The sequence below is a fragment of the Pteropus medius genome, unplaced genomic scaffold, assembly GCF_902729225.1.
Source record: "Pteropus medius unplaced genomic scaffold, Ma_sr-lr_union100, whole genome shotgun sequence".
NCBI classification, from domain to species: Eukaryota; Metazoa; Chordata; class Mammalia; order Chiroptera; family Pteropodidae; genus Pteropus; species Pteropus medius.
The window spans coordinates 9,562,649-9,589,907 of NW_024351729.1; the positions used below are offsets into that span (position 1 = coordinate 9,562,649).

Here is a 27,259-nt window from a genome sequence, read left to right on the forward strand (position 1 = left end):
GCCTTTGATTATCCAGCCCCTCAGCTCCTTTGGACTACAACTCCCACATTCCCCATAGTTCTGGAGAACTCCTCAATTCTCATACCTTTTAGCCCCATCCCCCTCCTTGCCCCAACTCCTGCCACAGATATAGGCATATGACCCAGGTCTGGCCAGTTATGGTTCCTGAATCCCGCTGGATGCAGGCACTGGTCTGGGAAGAAGGCACATGACCAAGTAAGGCCAATGAGAGTCCTTTCCTGGGATTGATGTAGATCTTGGGAGAAAGGAACTATTATTCCCCTGTGGTTATTTAGCTACTACACTAGAAGCCAGGAGTTGTCAGAGGCAATTCTCCTGTGCCATGAGAAAGTCTGTCTACTGTTGGAAATAACATGACCATCATAAAGAAAAGCAAATGTTAGAGGCTCTGAGAGGACACTGATGAGACCATAAAGCCCCAAATACAGACATACATGACACCAGTTCCATCTGTCCTTCCCAGTTATGTGAACCAATAAATTCCCTTTGGATTTTCATCACCGAGAACCAATAATTTTTTTTTTTTCATTTTGCATCTTTCTGGGGAATTTTAATCATTGAGTGGCCTTAGTCTGAAGATTGGCATTTGGGAATCTGCAGACATCTGGAGAAGGTGTTTTTGGAAAGAAAAGACAACATCAGCCAAAATAATGCTTTTTTATTTTCCTTCCTTACCTCTCTTTCTTTTTATTTCATTTCTTCTTGATTAAAAGTCTTCATGTCCACATGCATCTGCTAAAGAAACTGGAAGGAAAAGAACAGCAAAGAAAAAAGAATGAACAGCAAATACTAGAGGAATATAAGAAAAGGGAGAGGAAGCTAAAGTTAAGGTGGGGGTGAGGGCAAGAAGACAGGCCCTCAGGGTCAATCTATGTTTTTCTGATACTGATACCAAGAGATTTAAAACCGAACTCTGAGTCAGTCAGTCCAGACCCTGGCTCTCTTCCTGCCACTGCCACAAAATAAATCTGAATAATCTCAACTTGGCCTACTCTCTACACATGTAAAATTTAGAAAAAAGGAAATCCTTAACATCCTAAATACACTAAATTTGAATGAAAGAACCACTGTGGAATATTACTAAGAAAACACTTTAAAAATTAGCATAAGGCTCTCCTAAAAAGTGGTTTTAATTTTTATAAGACACATTATTTTAGACTTTAAAGGATATCCTGACCATAATAAAAATAGTAATTTTTTTATTAAGAAAAACAATGACTCAAATCTTCATAGAACTCTGCTGAACTTGAAAATATTTATTCTTCTTATAGGTGGCCAGCCGTGAATTAAAAATACCCATGTCTTATGTGCACATCTGCGAAACAAGTACAGCCATGGTGCCTAATACAATTGCTACAGCAGCATCCATAGGTTCAGATGTCAACGGCAGAGCTGTGCAGGTGCCTCCTTCTGTCTCTTTCCTTGGGTACTTTTACCACATCCCTGGTTTTCTTAGCTGGATACAGACACAAGTGGTTGGCTTCAGAGAAGTCATCTGTGTCACTAAAGAGGCTTGGGATAACCAAAATGTCGAGAGTGTGTGTTAGTTGAAGTATGCTAACTGAGGTGACAAATATACCTAGAACATAATGGCTGAAACACAACAAAAGTCCTTTTCCTGTACATATAACCATCCAGAGTGAGTGTTTGGTCAATCAAGCACCCAGATTGATGGCAATTCCTCCGTCTTCAACATGTGGCTTTCAAAGTTGACCTGAGTGTCATCATTCCGGTGACCTGGAGAAGGGAGGGAATGTGGAGGCCAGACCTGGAAGTGATGCAAGTCACTTCTACATATCACCCATTAGGAGAACCAGTCTCAGGCCACAGCTAATTACAGGGGAGTTTGGGAAAATGTAGACTGGTAGGAAACTATATGCCTAGCAACTATGGAAGAGGAGACTGAATTTTTGTGCATAGGCAGTCTCTGTCCCTGGGAGATGTGGAAAGAAGAAATTTGGGTACCAAGTAATACAGAATTATGCAAGTTTTCCCTGACACAAACAAGTTCTTGCAAGCAGGTCAGCAGACAGAGCCACAGCCAGGTAGATATAGTGCAGTTAAGTGTCTACATCAGTGGAGTTCTACCAGAGTACTCATTCTTTTTTTTTTGTACTTATTTTCTAACCGATATTAAAAAAAAAGAAAGAAAAAAAAACCTGACAAATTTTTACTTTTTCAGAATAGAACCATGACTTCATAGTCCTTAATTCAAATATCCGATTGCATGTACTTTTGAAGTAATATCTATTTGTCATGCATCTGTTATAAACTCTCCATTTTTTCCATTGGGACATTGTGGGGGAGCGTATTCCCTCACTCCCAGAACACTGCACTTAAGCTACCAAGAGGAACCACCTTCAAATCCATCTTATCTTTGTGCAGACACCCCTTAGGGGCTCAAAAACCAGAAATACCTTTCACTCAAAACAAATGTGTGGAAAATCTCAAATTCATGAGATCCAATTTTGGGTAGAATCAAACACAAGTTAAGAATAGCTCAGTGTGTATGGAAGTTGTCAGCCCAAACTAAGCATTAATCCATCTTCTGGGACATTGAGTTTTACGTTTCTGTTTTGAGTATCAAAAACTTTGTAGATCTAGGTTATTAAAAAACAAAGTTAATTATATTCTCACTTCATGCTCAAGCAAAGGCCATCATTGTGTTACCGTTGCAGCAATCAGAGTTTTGGTAACACACAGGTCTTGGTCCCTATCACTGATGAAAAAATAAATTTTCACTCTATGACAATTATGAGAAGTATTGTTTATTAAAGGCACGTTTTGAGGTAGGAGACAGGTCAAGCCTAAAACTGGCTAACCACGTGGAAATGAAGACACAAACCCACTGGGGGAACGGGTTACAGCCAGGGAAGAGAGAGAGCTGTAGCAATGCAGAAGTGGGAAGGTCTGTATTATATAGAGGCCACAGTGGGTGGTTACAAAGGCATTCCTAGGTGATTGGCATGATTGATTGACACTTGACTGTTATATAACTCTTTGTCTAGTGAGCATATGCTTACCCAGAATTCGGTCTGTTATAATTAGATTCATGAACTTCCGAGTATAAACGTGATATTATAATGATAGTATAATGAGACTGAGATTGTGGGCAGGTTAGGGTAGTACCTTCTGCACAAGCATCTGTGGCCAGATTAAACCAGCTATAGGTTTATGGCCTTCCTGTCCTTTGTCTCCCAGGACAGGAGGGATTCTCAAACTACCAGTAGGCTGTTATTGGGGCGCCTCTGTGCTGGGACTCCATTCCTTTGTTCCTCTGTCACTCATGTCTGACTAGCTACCTAACAATTGCAGTAGTTTGATGGTAGACAGAGGGATGGACAGAGAGTCGAATAACATTTCAGATCCAGAAGGGTAGTGGCATGTCATTGTTGCAGATTGGAAAACACAAATTTGAATGAAAATAAGATGTTTTGTTCTATTTATTTTAACAGCTGGAAAATACAAAAGAAGATATAAGTCAAAAATGTAGAAAAAGAGAAGAAGAAAATATTAAGAACATGAATATTTTTAGAAAGGGGAACTGAGAATAGAAATTCATCTTAGCCTATATTTTTCACAGGAAGTGAACTAGGAAGGGAGAAAATCCTCCAGTAACATACTCTTCTCAAGGTCAGGGGTTGTGTTGTTATGGTCTCTGTGTTCCCAGTGTGTCAGTATCAGCCACTGCATGAGCATTCACGGACCTAATCAGTTATAAATAAATACTTTTCTTAACAAATCCTAACCACTGAGTTCTTCTCTAATGGAGATTCACATCTTTACTCTTTTAAGAATGCTTGTCAGATCCTTCTGAAACGCCTTGAGCCCATCATTAAGAAAAATCCAGATGGTACATGGGAGGACTGGGTAAGTGTTTCATTTTTTTTTTGTTACTACAAATGAGAAAACCCCCCAACCCAGTGCTGAGAGCACCATGGCCATGCACAGCCGCACCCTGTAGAGACAGGTCAAGAGTGAATTTTTGCCAAAGGGCAAGATCACCAAAAGTTGAGACTGCTTCCTGATGTATACTAGGTATGTATTGGAGAGAGCACACATGGAACAGCATCACTAAGAGGTGAAATGGAAGCGTATAAAGAATACCCAGAAGGCCTTACCCACCCTGCAAAGAGGAAAAGACTGAGACTTCCTGAGCCACAAAAAAAATATTGAAGTTCAAGTAGGGAGGAGGAAAACTAAAAGCCATAATTGCTATTGAGTAAGTCTCAAGGGAAATGACTCATTTAATCCAGTTTTACAATACCCTAGATATTATTTCATTAGTACAGTTATGTCACTTGCATACACAGTAACATTCTAACATTTAGAAATAAAGCCCTAAATACCCTGTGAACTAAGCCTCTACATTATGGATGTGCAGCAGTATTCTACTTTATTTGTTTAATTCAGACTTCTGAACTTAGTCAGAAGGAAATCGTTAGTGTACCAGCTGAGGAAAGAAAATATTATGGCGAATTCTATTTTTGGTAACAAAGCACCAACAACAATGATCAGATGTCAGTTTTGATACATAGGATATTTTCATTTTCACCTATCAAATGGTATATATATATTTTTTTAATTAAATGTGCCCATTCTACAGATAGAAGCTGCTTTTGAACAAAGAATCAGTCTTTCAGCCACCGGATACTTCAGGTAAAAATTACAATAATGTCTTGACATAACTGAGAAAATATGAGGTAACCCAATCACTCTGGGCCTCAGTTCCCTCATTTGTAAAATAAGTTTTCATTAAGTGACCTTTGAGGTCCCTTCTAGGCTCCAAATTTTATGACTTCACATAGGCCTTTATGCTATGTTCAAAGAAATAGTGAATAATAAAAATACCTCTATTGGGAAAAATAATTTAACATGACTTATGATATCTAATCATTATTTACTTTTCTTTACTTTTGAAAAAGTAAAGAATAATATTCTTTATTGTGAATAGTAAAAAGATATCATTAGAAATAACTTGCACTCAATTTTACAAATCTCCCTCCATTTACCATAAAATCTTTCTATGTTGAAGCTCCTTGCTGGGCAGGAGGAGATGAATAAGATGGTCATCACCAGTCATCATTTGTGCCATGTCTGTTAGTGGGAGGCCATCAGTAAATGCATGTTAACTGAATGAAGCACAGAGAGGAGAGCTGGTTATCAAATTCAGGAAGTGTTTGTATGACATTAGTTTAACAATCTAGTGAAGCAAACCACCAAACTACAGAGGGGGGTGGGGGGAGGGGAGCTAGCAGTAAAGCAAATGCTCATGAAGAAAGAAGGAAAGTGGACAGTAACAGCCCAACCCAGTGACCTGTACATAATAAGTTCTAAATTCCTGAGTTCAGTTACCCAAAAAGAGAGCAAATTATCTCTCTAGCTGAATACATCTTCCATTATGCATTACTACATTAAATTACCAGCCCTTTTAACCAGCAGGAGGGTCCCTCTGGGAATGCTGATAAAATCAATTGAGGTTCTCAATGGGAAGAGCTAAACCTCAACCTTTAAACCATCAAGATACAGACATCCCGTGAGGTCTGGACCAAAGCAGTCTGTTGGCCTCTCTCTGTTTTTGGTGTCCAAACTGCAGCACAAAGAGTATCCTCTTTAAACTGGAGGCAAACGAGGTGTTGCTGTAACCAGCTAGGTTGTCAATACAGGTAGTAGTTTAAATTAGTTGAAAAGGCAGTTGAAAAAAGCATCAATCAAAAGAAACGCTATCATAAAACTTGAGTAAAGTTTGAAAATGAATCAATACTCTTTGTATCCTTCCCACACCCCAAGCTAAAAGGGCTTTATTTCTTCCAACAGGGGCTACAAGGCCTTCATAGACTGGGAGAAGGGGGAGGGTGACCCGTTTCCATACTATGTCTATGGAGCAGCCTGTTCTGAGGTTGAAATTGACTGTCTGACAGGAGCTCACAAGGTAACTCCAACACAACTTTCCTCTTAAAACAATTACAAAGTTAAAACAATAACAAAACTGCATTGTAATTAGTAGCCCAATTTCATTATATAATACTTGTACAATAAGAATAAGGCTTCTTTCAATTCCATGGGAATGACTAGAGATCCAGCTTTATAGTGAATTTCCACTTAAAAAGAAATAGTTAAAAAGGAATTGCTCACGACAGCCTAAAATGCATTGTTTCTTATTTCATTTCAGATAAAACCACTTTCTAAAGTTTTTGCAAAAAAAAAAAAAGTTCTTTTTCTAAAGGTAGGTCAGTTTATCTAATCTGAAGGAATAGGTAATTTAGCAAACTGTTTCGAGTAAACATTTTAAAAGCATATGGCAATGTGATACCGTTTCTTCAAAGTCAGGTATCCCAAAGGTACTTATAGGCATCTAAAGATTAGAGGGAAGAGAGAGGGAAAGTAAAAATAATTTTGTTTGCTATTTCATTGAGCATCCAAGAAACCACCTATTGAAGACAGGGAGTCATATTTAAGCAAAAGTTAACACCTTCCACCATAAAGGATAAATCCATGAATATATGCCAAATATCATTCTGGTGACAGGGATTACAGAAATCTTAAATAGAATATAGTATAGTCCAAAGCACAGTAAATTTACAGGATGGATCAATGACATATCTAAATTCCATACACAAATTATTCCAACATCACCTTGAACCATCTTGCCCCAAAACAGAAATGGCCTATTCATGTAAAATAGAAAGGACTTTGCAAATACTGACTTGTAAATCTTATCAAAATGTCTTTTATTACCCCATTGTTGGTTAACTTGTCTGCCACTTAAATATTATATGAATAGGGCTTTTAAAAATATAGTAAATGAAGGGGTATCTGGAGAGCAGTTGTCCTCGCATTTCACTCAGGCTCATCTTTAGGATACATTAGTATAATGTCTCCATTTTCATTCCAGATCATTGTTAAGAAGTAAACTCATGAAATTAGAATCACAGTTGCTCAGACTGTGTGTCCTAATGTTTTTCACATCATGACACATATAGATAGTGATAATGTTTGCACAGCATGGTGTGGCAAAAAAGAAAGCTGTGGTTGCAGGCGACTAGCCTGGGGGTTCTGCACCAGGCCCTCCCAAAAGACCAAGTGTCAGTGTCGCTGCAAGACTCCACACTAGTGGGAAGCTGTTTTGAGAAATCAACTAGTTTTCTAAACCTCCATCCTGAAGGTGGTGTTGCCAGATTTAGCAAATAAAGATATAGGATGCTCAGTAAAAATTTGAATTTCAGATAAACAAAACAAAAGTAATTTTCTGGTATAATTATGCTCCCTGAAATATTTGGGACATACTTATTTAATCTGGCAATTTCACCTTCGGGCCTTGCTATAAATATCTGAAGAAATGAACCTCATGGGGATCTTCCAGAATTTATGGTACCAGAAAATTCTAAATTTGGTCTTCCCTGTGCCTCCCTTATTACAGTTTAAGGTTCAGTCATTTCAATATCGCTTTGGTCCCTTGAAATACTTTGTTCTTTTAATTAAAGAGAAACAGGAGATGAAATGACAGGCTTTATTGCTACTAGCTATTTGTGGTTGATGAACTAAAACATCTGACAATTCATTTAGTGCACAGCCACCTCTTCCCATTGTCCAACATCCATAATGCAAAATAAACCAGGTTTCAAGTTACAAGTAAATTGAAGGCCCACTCTAAAGTGAGTCCAATCTCCTGCCCTATCCAGGTTGAGAATGGATGAAGGCTTGTGCCAGTGCCCACAGTAGGTTGTCTGAGAGTTCAACGTTTGAGTCAAAAGAGAATTTCCTATCCAAAGGGCTGGATAGGAAATAGGAGCCCAAGTATTGGGCCTAAACAGAGAATAGTGATATCAGAACAAGCACTGGATGTGGGAGCAGAAGGAAAGCCCACAGATACTCCTGAGTTAGACCACAGGGACTTAGGGGCTTTCTGTGGCTCATGCCCAGTGCCAAAACGGAAGGGCTAGATTAGAGTGATTTTTCTTAGGGAAGGAAGTAGATTAGCAAAGTCGACGGTGTTCTCAACATTCGCCCTAATAATGTTCCAAGACCTTACACATCCCCAAATTCATATATGCCACTATAGGCTATGATTTCTTCAGTAAAATGCAATAATACCACCTACATCAAACCATTATGAGGACTAGATGATCTCATGAATTACATTAGAGCAATAAATCCAGGTTGAGAATCAGATGAACAACCAGGTCCAATTATTTACTAAGTAACACTCAAACATACCAACATGCCATGGACTTTAGAGTCACTTTAGAGGACTCAAAATCATGAATGCAAAAGACCTTCTGGGGTCATCGACAGTCCTAGCACTAAATATGAAGAGCATAGCCAATGACTTACCACATTGTTGCTGTGGTAATGTTGCTGGAATTCAATGAAGAGTTAATTAACCAGCAGGAGTTCTGGAATAATTTGAGACCATTCGAATAAACCTTAAAACAATATTTTTAATTCAAGTTTTTATGCTGAGTGAGGTATTTTTAAATTTTGGCAGAAAATCAGAACAGACATCGTCATGGATGCATGTTGCAGCTTAAATCCAGCCATTGATATTGGGCAGGTAGGTGCTGGCCCACTTAGACGGATGCTGCTTCCTTCCTGAGAGTCACTGCAGGGTAGGTAAAGGCCTTCTGAAAAGCATACAGTATCACAGAACTTGACATTTTCCTCCTTCAGATTGAAGGTTCATTTATTCAGGGAATGGGCCTTTATACCACTGAGGAGCTAAAATATTCTCCAGAAGGTGTCCTATACTCTCGAGGTCCAGATGAGTACAAAATTCCAACCATCACTGATGTCCCAGAGGAGTTCAATGTCTCCTTGTTGCCATCATCACAAACCCCACTAACCATCTATTCATCCAAGGTAAGCACCCAAACCACCTACTACTGCACAATGTGGCGGATCAGGCAGCATAATAAATGAAAGCAGGTGGATAAAATGAAAAATAAATGTCAAGCTTTATCGGGACCAAATCAAGATAGACTATTAAAATTTGGAGGTGACTCACCTAGAGAAATTCAGAGATTTCAGAGAAGACCAATGACCTACCCAATGACAATTCTGGGCCAAGGGTTTTATTTATTAAATCCTCTTTCACTGAGAACTCTAAAATTCAGCAAAAAGGTTTGATTTGCTAGAATAATATTCTCACTTAAGAGCCATAAGATGAAAATATTAAATTGGATTGAAGTCACAATGCTCCTGAAATCTTAGAAAGCAGTGGCAGCATGGACAGAATTCCGGACTAGGCCTTTAGAATATCTGATTCCTGCCCCAACCCCACCAACGCCCTATGATGTGAAGCAAATCACTCACCTCCGAGAGGCTTGGCATCCTCAGCCATACCCAGAAATGATCTAAAGCAATGTTCTCAATGGGGAAGGGTGATTTCCCTCCTTCCCCTTCCCCCAGGAACATTTGGCAATGTCTGGAGACATTTCTGGTTACAGCTAGGAGTGAAGATGTTACTACTAGTGACATTTCTGGTTACAGCTAGGAGTGAAGATGTTACTACTAGTGACATCTAAACATCCTTCAAGGCACAAGACAGCCATCCACAACAAAGAATTATCTGGTCCAGATGGCAACAGTATCAATAAGTAAACATACCAGCCCTTGGTAATTGCTAAAGTAGTGAAATTACAAATTAAAATAAAAGTCAGCATGTGTTTGCATTGCTAGATGCAGATTCGATGTGAAAACCATCCGGGGAATAGAAACTTCATTTAGGTTTGAGATATACTGTTAAAATTTTCTCTAAAATCTTTCGGGAGACTTCTTACTAGGGGTGGCAAGTTAATACTAAAAATCAATAAATGATTTTTCTTCTGGAATTTTACCTGCTGGAATTTTATCATTTCCAAACTGGATCCCTCTTATAGCCCAGAAAGTTTCGCTGAACAGACGGTGGTGAGGTGGAGAAAATTTGAAAGGAAGGACAATCAATAGGTCCTTTCGATTCTTCTTGGATTGGAAATCACTCAACAGGAAAAAGGCAAAAGGATGCCAGAGCCCACAGAGAGCATCTTTTAGGCCACCAACAGTAACAGGGCCAGCAGGGCCCTTGGGTCCTTGTGGTTGTGGCCAGCCACTCATAGGCACCATGGAGTGTCCTAAGAATAATAAGAGGGACCTACCAGGTACCAAGTGCTCTGCTATGTGCTTTTGTGCTTCCTGAACTTCACGGCACCCTGTAAAGTAGGTGTCTTTGCCCACGCCTCACCCAGAGAAACACAGGGAGTCGGGGTCAGGATGCAAATTCAGTCACTCTTAGCTCAGGGATTGCAAATTGAGGCCACTGACCAAATCCAGCCTGGAGATGTGTTTTCTTTGTCCTATACAGTGTTTTTTTAAAGTCAGAGAATTTTATATGAAAATATGAATATCTAAATTCTGTTGGAAAATTGCATGATCTGATCATTTTAGCTACATTTCTGAAAGGCAATAATTAGCTAGAACTGAAGAACAGCTGCCTCCTTTAGACAGGACATGGGTGTATCTCTACTTCACCATAATCCCTACTATTCCTTATAGCCCTTCATCTCCTCGCATCACTCATTTGTATTACCTGACTATTCCTTGCAGATGATGGGCTTTCAACCCATCATCTGGTACCAAAGTCTGTACTCTTTCTTCTAAAGTACCTTGCCTCCCTGACCCTGGAGTTATAATTTTTCTCTTTGCTCATGAAGCTGACTTAGTTCAGTCCACTGAATGTGTTTTTCTAAATAGGGTACCCTCCCCTCACCACACACACACATACACACACACACAAACACCCCCCTCTTTCCTATAGAACAAAGATGTAACCCAAACACTATTAAAGATAGGGGAAGTTCATGTGAAATTGTGATTTTAAGAGCACTTAAGCTTCATTCAGTCAATAAGTCGGTCCACAAATATTTATTGAGAACCTATTGTGTGCAAGACCCAGTGCTAGGGATTGGGGATACAATGGTGAACAAGACCTGGCCCCTGACTTTTAGCAGCTTATAGTCTAGTGTGGAAGCTTCTAAAACAAAGGTACTTTTTTGCAGGGCCTGGGGGAGTCTGGGATGTTCCTAGGGTCATCTGTATTCTTTGCCATTGCTGACGCTGTGGCCACAGCACGCAGGGAGAGAGACATAGCCGAGGACTTCACAGCGAAGAGTCCAGCGACGCCAGAGCGTGTTCGAATGGCCTGTGCAGATCGGTTTACAGAGATGGTATGGAATTATTGTTTATTTTCCTAATAGGTGATTTTTCTATTTCCTGCTTCTTAGACCTCTGAGGTAAATTTTTAACCTAATCTGAGTCTAATGAAATTATAAGATGAAAGTTAAAAGCAGCCATAAGCCCACTAACTAGAAATCACCATAACATACACACATACACACACATTTTTAACCATCTTTTAATTCACATGTTTATATGTAAAATATACCTTATTTATGTTTTCAAAAAATCAGGATATCCTGGCATAAATGTTTGAAAAGATTTAAACACTGTAACTGGGAGTGACTCTGTTGAGCCTTTTTTATTCACAGGAAATCTAAATTGAGAAGATACTTCTTCCCCACATAAGATCCCTCAAAAAATAAACACAAAAAGAAAATACCTAGCCAACATCATTTATCTCACAAACTCATAACCTTTATTTCTAGGCAGTGGAATAAGTTTTAGAGGCAAGGGCAGGGCAGAATGTTTAACTTCTTAACAATAGGCTCTTGGTAATAAGGCTACTCAGACCACATTGAGAATGACCATTATCCTTTGTACTGATCCTGACCCACAATATCCCTAGCCATTCCACTGACCTCGTGTATATCTGATAACAGGAGAATGTAGGCCATTCAAGTCCTTAGGGAGACTTGAGAGATCCATGAGTTACTCTGTTCTGGGCTCCAGACCCTCTGTCCTCAGCTGGACACCAATAGAGAGGACAACCAGAAGCCTGCCAAGGGAAGCAAAGAGGAGGAAGTCCTGACTTTTGGCTTAACAAAGAGGAGCAGAAGCACACAAAATATAGATTCTTCTGCTGCTTCCTGTCATAGGAAATGGCAATACCACTCCACACGTGTAGGAACACAAACCCAAAATCTGGGAGTTGGCCTGACATTTCTCTCTCTCATTCTCAGTAGCCAGTCTTTCTCCATGTCCCATTCATTTTAACCCGTAACAATCTCTTGTACCAGTCTATTTCCTCCATTTCTAACCAGTATGTTATTCACTCATTAAACATTTTTTGACTATCTAACAGGTGCCAGGCATTGTTCTGGGTGCTGAGAATCCAGAGGTGAATAAAGTAGAGTTATCTCTACTTATTCTCTAGAGACCCTAAGTCCAACTACCATCTCTTTGGCCTGTGTCAGAGCCGCCTCCTAATGGTCTCCCTATGCACACTGCAGCCAGAAACCTGTGGTGCGACAAATATCATGTCACTCTAGCACATACACAAAGCGAAAAGGTTCCCATTGCTCTTGGGTTAAAGATTGGACTTTTTAATTTGCCATGCAAAGCCTATAAACCTACAAAGTCCAGTATGGCAGGCCCCCATGCACCTCTCCAGCCACACGTGGTCCCCCAGCCCACCTTCTCTCTCCATGCCAGCCACACTTGCCATCTTCTGTCTGTTCTTTGTATCAAGAACAGAGACCTCTGCCATGCTCCTCCCTCTGCTTGGAACCATCTTCTTTCTTTTCTTCACCTGGCTAACCCCTACCCACCTTTCATATTTTAATCATATTCAAGAAATTAATTGGATACTTTCCTTCTTGCATAGTTTGAGGAACCAAGAGTACAATAGTGAACCAGACACAGGTCCCTGCTTTCAAGTTGTTTACAGCATAGCAGAGGAGAAAGACAAACAATTACTGTAAAGTGTAAGTGCTTGGCTGACTCTGGACTATCCCAGTGTGTCAATAAAACAAAACTTTTCTAACTTAGCCTTAACCTTTTCTTAAAGTCAAAGGGGTCATGGATGTGGCCCCAGCTTTGATCATTCATCACGTAATTCATTCATCTAACATTTATTCAGCCTTTTCCATGTGCCAGGTACTGTGCTATGAACCTAAAGAAATAGTGAGCCAATCTTTACCTGCATGGAGCTTACATTTTATTTAGGAAACCAGATAGTAAACAAGTAAACAAACACAATACAATTTCAGGTGATCATAAATACTGTAAAGCAAAATAGAAGAGTAGGGAGCTAGAATGAGATGAGATTATTTTAGATTATTTTAGATAGTTTATTAGAGAAGTTTTCTCTGGGTGTTCACACTTGAGCCAAGGCCTGCATGAAGTGAAAGAGCAAGCATAAAGCTGATAATGGTGTGCTCAAGGCAGAGACTAGCTAATGCAAAGGCCCTGAGACAGTTTCAATGGATTCAAAGTAGGCTGAGATTAAGTAGCCCTCAAAAATAAACAGCCTACTTATTAAGTTTCCGAATTTGCCTCTGTGGTAGAAAACTTGTAACTGAAAGACTGCAATTGTTCTCCCTGGCAGAGAGATAAAAAGAAATAGAAATAAAAGAAGTAGAAATAAAAGAAATAGAAATCTGTGGTTCTACCCTTATCTTCAGATCGGCAGGCGAGACCTTGGTAGTCCTTCCATCCGCAGCTTCCCTGGCACCCACCCTCTATGGCGATTCAGATCTACTTCTTCAGAGATTTAAAATATTACCGTTTATTCACACTGGAGGCCTCCCGAAGTTCTGACAGCCTGGCTCCCTACTCAGACCAGTCTTTTTATAGCATCTTGGAACAAATCTGAGCCTGTATCAGAATTTACATTTGCTCGAACTACAAGATGTTTTTTTAATTGAAATATAAAATAATTCACACTGGCATACAATACTATACTATACAGAAAAATTTTTTTCCGAGAAACATAGATACTAACACTCTTTGTATTTGATCTTTGAGTATTGTTATCAAAACACACTTTTTTTCTGACAAGTGAGGTGAGTATACTAGAATGTGAATATTGGAAAGTCCAAAATCTCCTCTTTTAATAATCTTCTAATAATCATAAGGTAAATAACAGCCTGCTTATGTCTATTTCTTTAATAGAAATAGCAAACACTCAGTACTTTTCCTTTTGGAATTAAGTAAAATATGCATTTAAATGCATGTAAAAATATTGTGTAAAGTCACTCTGAAAATATTAGGGTTAAGGTCTCCATCAAGTACCCATAACTATTAATGACCTTCTTCAAAATGTGCCCCTCCCATATTAAATCAAGTTGGGCTGCTGAGGGCAGAAAAAACAACTCATAAGACTAGCGGCCTCATTTTCACCGATAATTAGCTTCCAGCTTCAACAAAGAGCAGACATTGATAGGAAGGCTAGAACACTTTTGTTACAAAAAGTTCTATTATTTGAGCAAAACCTTTCTACATGTGTGGCCTTGGTTACCTTGCTCAGAGTTCTGGGTTCTGGGTTCTGGGTTGTTGCTTTTAGGCTGGGGCCCTTTCTCAGGTGGTTAACCCCAGGTCAGAGCAGTGGTGCTGGTGATGGTTTCTGCTCTGAGCCCAGCAGAGCAGCCTGGCTCACCCAGACATGGCCACGAACATCATATCTATATATAATTTCCTTTGGGAGGATGAGAAAAGAAAGAAAAATGCATTTCTTGGGAAATGTGTTTTATATAGTCGTTTAAATTCCCCACCCCAAGAAGGAAATGTCCCTTAAAGATAAACATACATAAAGATAAAAATACATAATTAACATTTTCAAATTAGGACTTTTCCTTAGAAACAGATTTCATTTTTTAAAAAATCTTCAGGATTCAGAGACATGGAGAATTAATTCCACAGCCTTAACTTTTCCCATTTAGAAAAAAAAAAGTGCAGCTTGCTGCCAGTTGATTTAACATCATGTGTAGGAACGCTGCATTTTCTAGCATTTGACATTTTCAGTGATCAAGAATTACTATATTTTGTAAATGGAAAACTGCCACTAAAAACAGAATGCTATCAATAGAATGATGTCATTTGTTTCCAAAGACTATGGATATACTAGAGCAATGCGGAAATAATAATAAAAGCACTATTTTTCTCTCTTTGGGGCAAGCTTTGGGGTTAAGGTTAGGACTGTAATCTGCGAGTTATCTTGGGGTAAACAAGCGCCGCGGGCGAGTATTTTCACAGCAAACGGGAAATGGGTTAAAAATTACAAAAATACTGCTTTAGCGAGTTTTCAGTAGGACGAACCCAAAAACCTTGTTACCTTGTTATCACTAGCAGCAAAAAGTATTAAAGTAACTACAGAAACGCGGTATGTGTGGGCTGTCATAGTGGGAGGCCATGTAAAGCCAACTAGCAGATCCGTTTCCCCTCTCCTGGAAGCTAAAATCAGACAACTCAGCTTAGAAACAAGTTTGTAAAAGGTTTCAGCTCACCCAACATTTCAAAGAAGCAGCCTTTTAATGCTGACTCATGAGGAATCCTTGCAATCACAACAAATGACTAGGTTAGGCTAAGCCCTGATTTTATAGTAACTTAATGGGGAAAAGTCCTTTCATTCTAGACCAGTACCCAATTCAAAATAGCCATACCTGTCCTGCCCCTGGTATTCTATAAGGTAGGCAAGTGTGTAGTTTCTAAAGGCCTTTATCTTCCCTGCTCTGCAAACCCTACTCCGGCTTCCTTCCACCTACTCCCCTTGCTCTACATCACCACCACCCTTACCACCCCCGAGCCTCATCTTTTGTATTTCTAGATGCCCAGATTCAGTGAGAGTTGGCAGCACGAAAAGTGCCACCTGTTTAGTTCAATAAAGGAAGCCCTTTCTGCCAGATGTAGGAGGAGAGGCGTGTAAACATTTCCTGTGCTGCAGGCAGCCTGGTTTACCTACACTAGTCTCAGATGGTTCCTTCCAAAATGCTAGTCTTCAACCCCATATCCTTGCATTTCCCTGACCTGGGAGAGATGTACTGCCAGTCCTACGAGACTGCATTCTATTTTCTATGATTCTGGAACTTACCCCTACAGCACGTAAAAACATGCAGTCTCCTGCCTGTTCTGCTAAAAGCTATGCCACGGGTAATTGGCAGAGCCTCGAAGCTGCACAAACACACCCAGTCACATGGACTCTGTGAGATGGAACACACAGGACCAAGCTACAGGACTCAGGAAACAACACAGAGTGGAGGCGTCCATAGTGCCTTCCCCAGAATCCTGAGCCTATCATCCTGTTCCAATGAGATACATGCATGCACACACACACAAACACACAGCGCACACATACTCAGACAGGCGTGTACTTCTTCTTTACCTACCCCTTACGCAGTTTTAGAAGAGGTTTATTGGCACTAAAACAGGCTGTGAAACTGGTTCCACATTGAACATGCTTTGTCTCAGGATGCAGGGACTAAATCTGTGCTCTTTAATGCTTGGTGGCACTTCACACAGTGGCCGTTCTTACTACTAAAGGAGGATTATCCAATACTGTTATTAAATGCATATTTTTATATCTAAAAATTCTCCTACCTGGTCTCTGGACCTCCTTTACTTCCTTTAGCTGAGGGAATCAGGAGAAAGGAAGCACATAAAAAGGAAGAGGGCAAAGCTGGAGGCATTCCTCAGATTAAGAGAGAGAATGAGCAATGCAGTATGTGAAACAGAAGAAAGGCAGCCATCTTATCTGGTCGGGGGAAGGAGAAATAATAGACTGTTTTAACTCAGTTAAGACATGGCCCTGGAATCAGAGGAACCTGGGTTGCAATCCCAGCTCTACCTTTAAAGATGTATTTAACCTCTCTGATCGCTCAGTGTCCCTATCTATAAAATGAGGGGACAGGTGTGTGGAGAGAATAATACTAATTACTTTACAGGATTGTTGAAAGATTTGAATAATTTAACACATGAAAAGCATATAGCAGTTGTCACACATAGGAAGTGATCGATGTACATTGATGATGATGATGATTGATTAAAAGTCCCCAAAAGTACCTTTGAATTTCAATGTTTGACTAGATGGACTTCCAGAACTTAGAAAACTGTTACACGCATGGTTATGGTTTATTACAGTGAAAGCATACAAATTAACATCAACAAAGGAAAAAGGCACATAGGACAGAGTCCAGGAGAAACCAGGTGTACGCTTCCAGTTGTCTTCTCCCACTGGAGTCACACAGATAGCACTTAATTCTCCCAGCAACGATGTGTGAGAAAACGCACAAAGTATATAACCAATCAGGGAGCTCTCCTGAGCTTTGGTGTCAGAGTTCTTATTAGGACTAAGTCACATAGGCAAAGGTTATGACCTGCATAGCTAACCTTAGTTACCCAGTGTCCAACCCTTTTAAGAGGTCAAAAATACCATATGGCCCAAGACCTCAGATAAACAATGACACTCTTTTCAGGCAGAGTATTTCAAAGGCTTAGGTGTTATCTCCCAGGAGCTGGTCAAGGGCTGAACTTTTCTTTAGAATGTTCAGGGCTTGCACACCGCAGGCCTGCTGAGTTAATCCTTTACTGCACAAAATTGATGTTGAATAATCCCGAATTGATGGCAACTACCACTGACCTAGGCCTTGACACCAATGAGACTGGGCATAGACATATCTCAGAAGCTGAAATTTAACTAAAAGTGGAATCAGTCCTGACACCATAGTGAATATATTGCCATCGTTATAGCTATCAAGAACTAACCGGGGAGAAAGAGAAGGAGAGAGGAAGGGGTTTATGGCACTAAGCAAGGGAGAAGAAAAAAAGAAGATCACCAAAGGCCAATGAAGAGGAGCTCAAGTCCCAGGTCTGGATCTTTGAGACCAAAAAAGAAGTGATGTCCTCACTCAAGAGCTAGAGAGTAGGTGAGAGCCAAGAAAGCTGCTGTAGCAAGATAAGGAGTATTGATTTGAGTCCCAAAGCAGAAGGGTACTCCAGGAACCTAGATCTTGTGAAAAGAATAGGAAGTAGGTTTTAAAAGAGGCTAAAAATTCCCATCACATTTGTCAGAAGAGCTGACCTGAATCTACCTCAGACTAGACGGAGGAGCTTTGTCCAGTGTCCAGCCCAGTCCAGGTAGAACAGGCTGATTCTAAGTAAAATAGCCAGGCAACTCCCAACACAGGAGCTAAGTGGAGAATTAGGGAAGGCCCTGAGAGAAGGGTAAACCTAGCCCCCTATTTACATTCCAATACAGATTAAGAAGGTAAAGGTATCCTGACAGGAGTTGGGTTGTTGTTTTGTTTATTTGGAGATTTTGTTTTTGTGAAACAAATATTAGGAAAAAAGCTTTTGAGAATCTTCACGACTTTCTGTTATGTGAAGTTTGTGTTTTTAACACCTTTGTAACTAAAAGTCAATTCTTTATACAAAAACATGATAACAGTAGAGGCGAGGAATGTATGTTATGCTTTCTGGCCAAACCTAAGGGGAAAAATTCCCAGCACAGGAGACAGGAATTGAGGACTGCAAGAACTAATGTTGAATGCAGCATTTCATCAGGAAAATTATATCAAATCTGTAGGTTTTGGAAAAATTTTCTGATGGAAGGAGGCAGGATCTTCCTGGGGAATGGGACTGTACCATTTCTTTTTAGTGACAACTCTGAAGAGGCAGTGGATCAGTATTATGATTTCTGCTACACTTAATATTGCTAAGTAAGAGGGTACTTCAATTAGTTACCTATCTTCTTTGCGACTGTGCAAATCTTCACTTCTTTAAAATGACTTTTTCTCTTCCCTTTCTCCTTGATTCAAACTGATCTTGGGCTCACTTGCTTCTTTTCTTTCCTTATCCTTCTGCATCCTGCCAGATCACTTCCTTAGTCATTGAGCCCTTAGGTCAGCATCAAACAGTCTTAGGAACAAAGCTACAGGTCTGTTGACTACAGAAACAGTTTCGGTCAAACTAAAGTTAACACCTTGCAGTTCCACACCCATGAAGGCTGAATGACCCTACCGGCATCCCCTTGAAACCAGACATGATCCATGACTGACAGCAGGACTTGATGCAATGATCAACTGCCTCCTACCCTAACCCTGACCAATCAATAGAGACCACAACCCCAGCTCCCTTAGCTAACAAGTTTTCCCCTATATAACCTATCCCCTATAGGCCATTGGGGAGCCAGGTCTTTGAGCACTAGCTCACCTGCGTCTTCAGGCTTGGTGCCATTTCCTTAAATAAACCATTACTTTCTTTGCTGCAAACTCTTGTCTGTGTCTCCTTTGGCTTTGATGCATGCAGGCAAAACGAATCCCTTGAGTTTGGTAACACAATGGTATTATGATACTAAGTATTGGATTTTCTTTCTTTCTTAGATTCCAAGAGATGACCCTAAGACATTTAAACCTTGGTCTATCCCTATAGCATAACACTGCTGTCATTTCCTTAAAAGGTAAGATCAATAAGCTGAAAGATAATTACTCAGAAAGAAAAAAAATCAGCCAGTCCAGTGACTTTCCAACTGTGTTCTATGGAAATTTAGGACTGTGCAAGTATGTAAATCAAGTTTCATTTTTAAATCTTATCCAATATTTTAATCCTTTAACAATAAACAAGCATGGCTTTGATGCTGACAGAGTAAAGTCAGGGTGTTTAACCCAACATAGCAGTTTTTCTTTTTATTTTAAAATAAAATATTTTACTACAGCCATGCCACTCTGAACACACCCGACCCATCTGATCTCGGAAGCTAAGCAGGGTCGGGCCTGGTTAGTACTTGGATTGGAAACCACCAAGGAAGACTGGGTGCTGTATGTGTAAAAATAAAATAAGATAAAATAAAATAAAATAAATTTTTTTAAATAAATAATAAAATAAAATAAAATTTAAAATGAGAATGCTGTGGATTAAGATATTTTAAAGATCCTACTCCCTGATTCTTTTGAGAACCACAACTTGAGTGCAAAACATCACAATAAAATCTGTTGATTACTACATTTATAATTAACTAGCGCTATTTGAGGGAGTTACCTATTTGTATTCATTGAGTTCAATTGCTACAGTTTTGTACTGCTGCTGAACACGAAACACAGAGCCCTGAAAACTTTGGCGAGTCAACCCTGAAAGGACCTGGGAAATATATGCTGATAAAAGAAACACATTTTCATTGTTAGAAAATCAAACTTCTGCTTTTCTGCATACTTAATGGGCAACATTAAAGAAACCCAAGAGAACTACATCACAGATTTAGAGAAAACAGGTTTTTTTAATCAAATTCTAATTTTCCAATTAAATGTCTAAAACAACCCACAGATATTAACATATGTATGTTTAATTCTGTTGTGCTTTGTCAGAGAACTTGCACTGATGGTTTTGCTGAATCAGATTAAATAATTGATGAGATTTTTGTTTCTCCTTTCACAATAACAACAAAAATAAAAATAGGCAATGTTTAAAATTATATTTTAAAACATACACCCAAGTATGGCGGGCAGAATTTTTGAATTCTTCAATTATTTTCTCTCTCTACCTCTCTCTTTCTGAGTAATAAATGTGAATATGATGGCAAATCCATTATATTTCCTACGTAAAACAAGGTATGTGAAGCATATAGCATTATGTCTGACACTATTACTCATTGAAAGATAGCTAAACACACAAACACACATACACACACAGATGCGCTAAATACCAAATCTTAACAAATTAGCAAACACCAATGAGTGAACTGGGTTGTCAAGTTTTGTACAGACTTTAAAATAAAGACTGTCTTCAGACTGCAAGACAATTTTAAAAAACAAAAACAAAACAAAAAAACTCTTGCCACTTTACCACATACAACTATTGTGTGCAGAATTCTCTCCATGTAGAGCAATTAAGACAAAATGCAGATATAAATTGCATTCTGAATCTTTAGCTGTCATCCTTTACCTGCAATTTCAAATTTTTGCATTCTTCAAAGTACTTGTATTTGCTTTATAAACAAATGTTAAACGTTGACCTTATTAAATTTATACTATACCAAAATCATATATGTATGTTCCCCATAACGTTTTAAACCACAGCTAAAAAAATGTGTAAAAACCTCTGATCTCATCCAGCTTTTCATTTTAAAAATGAAGATATGGAAGCCAAGGGTGAATAAATAAGTAACTAAACATACTTATTCATATCAGTAAAGCTTACCAATCCAATTGTCAGCTATTTGTTGTTCTCACACATAAAAGTTGAGGGATGTGCACATTTTATAATTATTCTATTTTCTTTTTTTCCAGGTGTTTCAATTTTTCACAAGTGAAAAGATAAGCTTTTTGATCCTAACTGGACTCTACACTGATATTCTTATGCTGTTGGGAAAAGAAATGACACACAATTTAGAAACATTATTCAAGTCTGATTACATTAACAAGATGATTTATTATCTGCAAATTACTTACTTAGACTTTCTAGCCTAGAGGCCACCAGCCTAGAGACAAACCACTGCAATAGTCACAGCAATCACATTTAAAACTGATATGTTTCTGAAGATATCATGTAAATATTGCTATAAAAGCAATTTTTTCCTTTGCATATCCATGCAACTGGACTGGTAATACCAGTTACAATCCTAGAATGAAAGACAATTCTCAGTAGATGAACATGCGATTGCTTTTCCCAGGGATGTGTTTGATTCAGTGGCCACAGCTATGGACACCACAAGAGTTCTACAAGGTTTTGTTTGGTTTGGTTTTTACTGTGGATTAGCTATGGGTCTGCGTATGTGCATTTGACCGCAAAGGAGTGGCACTTTCCTCATGTAGATCAGCTATTCAACTGGTTGACATTCCTTTGGAATTTGAAGGGAGAAAACAGCGTAAAAACATTTTCAATGTATTTTCATGAACCCTTTTATTTTTTAAATTTGTTCATGAAAAACATCTGAGCTGGTATCAGAATTTCAGAAATACTTCTTGTTCATTTTCCCATATATTGAAGTGGGTAACATGGAGCAAGAGAATTCTACAACATAATCACGCATAAGTTGTAGTTGGAAACATATAAGAGCCACTAAATTCCATTTCTCTGAGCTCCTTCAGAAAAAGAGAAATCAGTTTATGAATTAGGCCTTATTTGACCAGAAAGTCAGGAGGTAAACTGACACTCTACCAGCCAGAATTCACATGATCAGTTTCACCAAGCAGTCCTCTTGGTGGACTCTGAAGAAAATGAAGGAGGAGAGGCTGAGCTGAGCCCTTGGTGATTGGTGAGAGAAGGTAAAGATCAGGCATGGAAAGCCAGGAGGAAGCAGAAGGTCACAGGAGGCAGTGAATCTGTCTGATTGAAGGAACTGGGATATAGCTGTTCAAGGCCCAGTCTGCTGACTTTGGAGGCTCTCCTATGCACAGGAGTCCAAGGGAAGAAGTGGTACAGGAGCACAGAGAGAAAGGAGACAGGAGCAGAAGGGTCATGGACAGGACAAAAATTACGCAAGATTTTTACATACATGAGCAGAAGAGCTGGGCAACTTAGTGGGAGTAGCCGGGGTGAAATAAGTTCAAAGAAATTTTAAACAAATGTTTTGGCTCTTAAAAATAAAATCCTTAATTGTGTAATCTAATATGAATGTGAGAAAAGTGTTTTATCATTTGTATCATTTTAAATGATGGCGAATATAATTTGTATTTTTTTTAATTTGGTTAATCGGGCTAAAGATGGCTACTGGGCATTTATTCTCCACTGTCATCTTTGAGAATTATAAAACATTAAAAATAGATATATCTGAATAAAAATTATTTGTGTGAGTTGGTACACTAAAATCTGGATGGCATGGATATGAAAATACTTTTTTAAAAGACATATTTAAAGCCATATACTTTAAAACAGTTATTTGGGCTCAATATAAGCATTGTAAAAGAATGAAACTTACTGAATTTTTTTAGTAATTAATACATTCACATGGTTCAAAAATATGAAAAGGTATACAGTGCAAAGACTTACTCTCAGACCACCCCCATCCAGCCAATCCTCACACAAACACGGAGTATAAAAACTTTTATTAGCTACTTTTTCTTTTTCTTTTTTTTTTTCCTTCAGGAACAGCTGATCCCAGAATGCCCAGCCACTCGTGTCAAGATTAGAGCTACTCTTGGCTGGTCCCACATATGGGATGGGACACAAAGGCCAAATGTTGGGATATTAAGTGTTAGGAGAAGTCTAAGGTGACAGGACAAGCACCTGGTTCCTGCCTGTTACACCACCTAGACCCACTGAGCAAAATGCCGTTCCCCCTCTTTTGGTCTAGACAATTCCACTCCCTTCCACACCTCAGCAGTACCCTGGTGCCCATAATAGTGAGGAACTAGGACCCTTAACATTCATCTCAGCTCTGTGGATCCTCCTATTTCTTCCCCCATCCCCACTGCCCCTGGCCCAGGTCTTGCAAGCACAGGAGGCGTTTATACTCTTGCCTTCCGGGCCTTGCCTTCTGAGCCTGGGTTTCTCTCCTGTAAAGGAAAAAACAAACCTGCTCCCAGCATTACCACCTGAAACAGTGAAAATTAACTCTTGAACAGTCTCATAACATTGGACAGACAATAGCAAGATGTGCTTTTTGATTCAAGATGCTAAAACAAAGTAAAAAAATTAGGCGGAAATCACTGGAGAATATAAGGCATTTTCCAGTCTCCTTGCACAACATTGAATGAGTTAAAATTAAGATTTCACTGAGTACAAAACAAGAGTTTTCTTTCCTTGGCACCACAGCAGGACAGACACCCCCACCCTCCCTTAACTTCACATTTAAATGGTGCCACCAGCTGTCTAGCTGGTCTTGCTCCAGACCATTCTGCACATAGCTGCCAGGATAATCTTTCTCAATATCTGTAACTCCTCATCCTCACTGGGCATTCAACAGGACAGTTTCTTCTTCCGTAAAGCATTGTACTAACATTTGTGTAGCGGCCACCTATTGTTTTTATCTGCATGGGGTCTTTTCCTTTGAGAAGTTGCCTGTCCTTCACTCCACATGTTCCAGGAGGGCTGCTAGAAAAGGCAAAGGGTATGTTCAGTCCTTACTGAGAGTTAGACTTTTGAGTAAGGTACACTGGGTTAAAAGGCCACTGGGGCAGATCCCCAGGGTTGCCAGGCCGTGGAGACTAAGTCCCCCAGCTCTGCTGCTAAGATCCTAGAGGTGCCCCTGTCCCTGTGCATCTCATGGCCTGCTTCTTTAACTCTGTCCTCAATTCTGTGGGCTACCCACTATCGCCAATTGTATTAGTTTCCTAGAGTAGCCGTGACAAATACCCATAAAGTGAGTGGCTTAAATATTTATTCTGGAGGCTAGAAGTCTGAAATCAAGGTGTTGGCAGGGCTATGGGCTCTAGGGAAGAATCCCTCCTTGCCTCTTCCAGTGGTTCCCTGGTGTTCCCTGGCTTGTAGCTGCATCATTCCAATCTCTGCCTCCATCAGCACATGGCTTTCTTCCCTGCCTATCTGTGTCCAACTCTTCCTCTCCTTTCTCTTTTAAAAACACCTGCCATTGGATTTAGGGCCCACCAATCCAGTATGACCTCATCTTAACTAATTATATCTATAAAGACCCTATTTCCAAACAAAGCCACATTCTGAGGTTCCAGGTAGACATGAATTTGGGGGGACATTATTCAACCCATTATGCCAGTAAACCTTCTTTTGAGGCTAATAGATATAGTTTTAGTGTAGAAGTGACCTTTCCTCCCTCATACCCCTGTTGTACCTGGTTCTTCTATCACATCGTCTATTTATCTACATGTGTGTTCTCTCTTTCTAGACTACTGGCCCACTGATAATGTCAGGGACTGTATTGTGTACATCCTTTAGCACAGAGTGTATCTCAAACTGATACTTACATATGTTTGACTAAGCAAGGGCAAATTAATGTGCTCTATTCAAAAAGAAAGTATTTATGAAACCTATGCTATGTAACTCAGATACCCATGAGCCAGGAGATGTAAGGAAGATAAAAAGGAGGAAGCTATAGTTCTTTGACAAAGAAGTCAGGCTTCACATTGTTATTGGATTTTAATCTGTTGGAGTCTCTATTTCACTTTCGCATGTTAAGAAAAATTTTCCAAAACTTGGAAAGGGGAAAAAATACTCCGTGCTCTTTCAATGCTGTACTCCAGCACTAATAAATCCTTTAAAGAGTAATCTGATGTTCTAGGGCTGCCTTGTCCAATGTGGCTATTTAAATTTTAATTTTAATTAATGAAATAAAAAATTCAGTTCTCTAGGTTGCCCAGCTACCTTTCAAGTACTCAATAACCACATGTGGCTAGCAAAGACAATATTGAACTGCACAACAGAGACCATATCCATCATCCCAGAGAGTTGTATTGGATAGTACTGCTCTAGGGAAATGGAACTTTATGTATCTGCCATTTATTAGGGTTCAGACTCTGAAAAGTTCGTTCTTGAGGTAGGCAGTCTCTAGAAGCTGGAAAAGACTGAAATGAATTCTCCCCTAGAGTGCTCAGAAGGAATACAGCCCTTCTAACACTTTGATTTTAACCCAGGACACTTTGGTTTCAGCCTATGTGACTCATTTTGGAATCTGACCTCCAGAACTATAAGATAATAAATCAGTGTTGTTTTAAGCCACCAAGTTTGTGGTAATTTGTTATGGCAGCAGGAAACTAATACCAGTATTAATTTGTAGGGCATTGACAAGTTGCAAATGATTTTTGTATGGTTTAAAAAACGATCCCAAAGGTGTCAGTTTTATTGCCCTGTAGGACATTAACCAGTTTTGTTTGGGTTTTTAGGTTTTGGGTTTTGGGCCTAATTCTGTAAACTTATTCTGATATTCTTTTTCCATAATGGTTTCTTGTGTCTTCTTTTGAGCTTGTGTTATCATCTTGACTCCCTCATTGACTATATCTTTGGCCTTGCTCACGACATATTGTATCAGAGTCGCGGTTTAATATTTTTAAAGTTAGATGCTCACAGGAAGCTAGCAAGGAAAAACAGACAGGACTCAGATTTTTCTATGTCAGAAGAGCTCACATAATTTATATAATGATGAATCTGATGAACACAGTACATTTACAATTTAATAGAATAAACTTCATATCCTACAACAAATATAACTTATTAACTAAATGTAACCTGTAGACGATTATATTCCAGGGAGAAGATATAAGGAACTTTATCTTAATTTTGAACAAATAGCCCAATGTAATTAACATTAAACTTATAACTAAGGACAAATTTCTTCTGTTTTAAGGAAAATACAACAAAAGCAGAGCCTTTGACATTTTAAATAAGACCTTTTCCCACCTGTTTGGTTTCTTAGTTCATGTGCTCAAGAAATTTCTGGAATATAAATGTTGTCCAAGGCTCATCCAGACCTACAACACATTGAAAATGCAAAGTACTTGATTTTATCTTCTCCAGATCTTTCAAACACCACTGTGACAATAGTTTATATTTTTAACCAAGGACTAAATGAATCAAAGTTTAGGAGTTTATTTCAACTTTCAATTCTCAAGTTGTTCACATCCATAAATATTGAGGAGATTTGATGTATATACAAAAAAAAAAAAGACCTCTTTACCTGGGTTCTAAAATTCTTCATGCAAATTATGTATTTAAACATGTGAGTTGAATTGAAAGTAATAGATGTGGAGAACTGATGGAGAATTTCACGTTAGCACTTCCTATCACAAGTCCCCTTGTGCTGAGAACCTCTGCTGTGGGCAAGCCTTATTATGTATAATGTCCTCTGAGGGTATAACTTTCAGCACTGGTCAGATTCTGAAAAATTAAGCTATATTATAAAAGAAGACTATTTTTACTCCCAGAAAGACCTGGGAAATTCTTCCAGACAGTTTTAATACTGCATTATAAAGGTGGAACCTGAAATGCACCATAAGTAAAAGGTTCTACTTTTTTTTCATCAAATAAATTGACACTAAATTTACTTAATGGTAGTCCATGGCCTTCTTTTGGAAGAATAATCATCATCAGTTATATTATACTTAAGTTATTTTGAAAGTAAAACAATCCCACTTACTGCTACTGCTGCTGCTACTACTGCAACTATGACTGATGATAATAATAATAATACAGCAGTACTAAGTTCTATTTAGTTTAGTTGCTTTTTCATATATAACTTTATATCACACAGAGACTCCTAAAAAGTGAAAATTGAATTTATAAAGACATCGAAGAAAGATGGTCACCTTTATATACCAAGCAACAGTTCAACATATATTTGAGATAATTTTCTAACACAGAGATGTTTAGATCTGGGTCATCAGTAAGATTTCTTGTTCTTTAGTTGCAGTTTAATACTATGAGATATGAATTAATAAGCAATAAATAGTCCTAAATAATGCTGTAGCTAATA

At 38.9% G+C, this 27,259-nt stretch overlaps 1 protein-coding gene and 1 pseudogene across 2 annotated transcripts in view; both read left to right on the forward strand.

The window, feature by feature from the left end:
• Positions 1-21,251, forward strand: part of LOC120587516 (aldehyde oxidase 2) — a 71,099-nt gene extending 49,848 nt beyond the window's left edge. For both annotated transcript variants that reach the window (XM_039844362.1, XM_039844363.1), the window contains exons 28-36: positions 1,293-1,421; positions 3,817-3,891; positions 4,628-4,680; positions 5,839-5,953; positions 8,510-8,575; positions 8,692-8,880; positions 11,055-11,222; positions 19,269-19,345; positions 21,168-21,251. In XM_039844362.1, the coding sequence (XP_039700296.1) occupies positions 1,293-1,421; positions 3,817-3,891; positions 4,628-4,680; positions 5,839-5,953; positions 8,510-8,575; positions 8,692-8,880; positions 11,055-11,222; positions 19,269-19,322 (849 nt within the window). In that variant the 3' untranslated portion in view covers positions 19,323-19,345; positions 21,168-21,251. The remainder of the gene's footprint in view (positions 1-1,292; positions 1,422-3,816; positions 3,892-4,627; positions 4,681-5,838; positions 5,954-8,509; positions 8,576-8,691; positions 8,881-11,054; positions 11,223-19,268; positions 19,346-21,167) is intronic.
• Positions 19,593-19,710, forward strand: LOC120587839 (uncharacterized; annotated as a pseudogene).
• Positions 21,252-27,259: the final 6,008 nt, after the last annotated feature.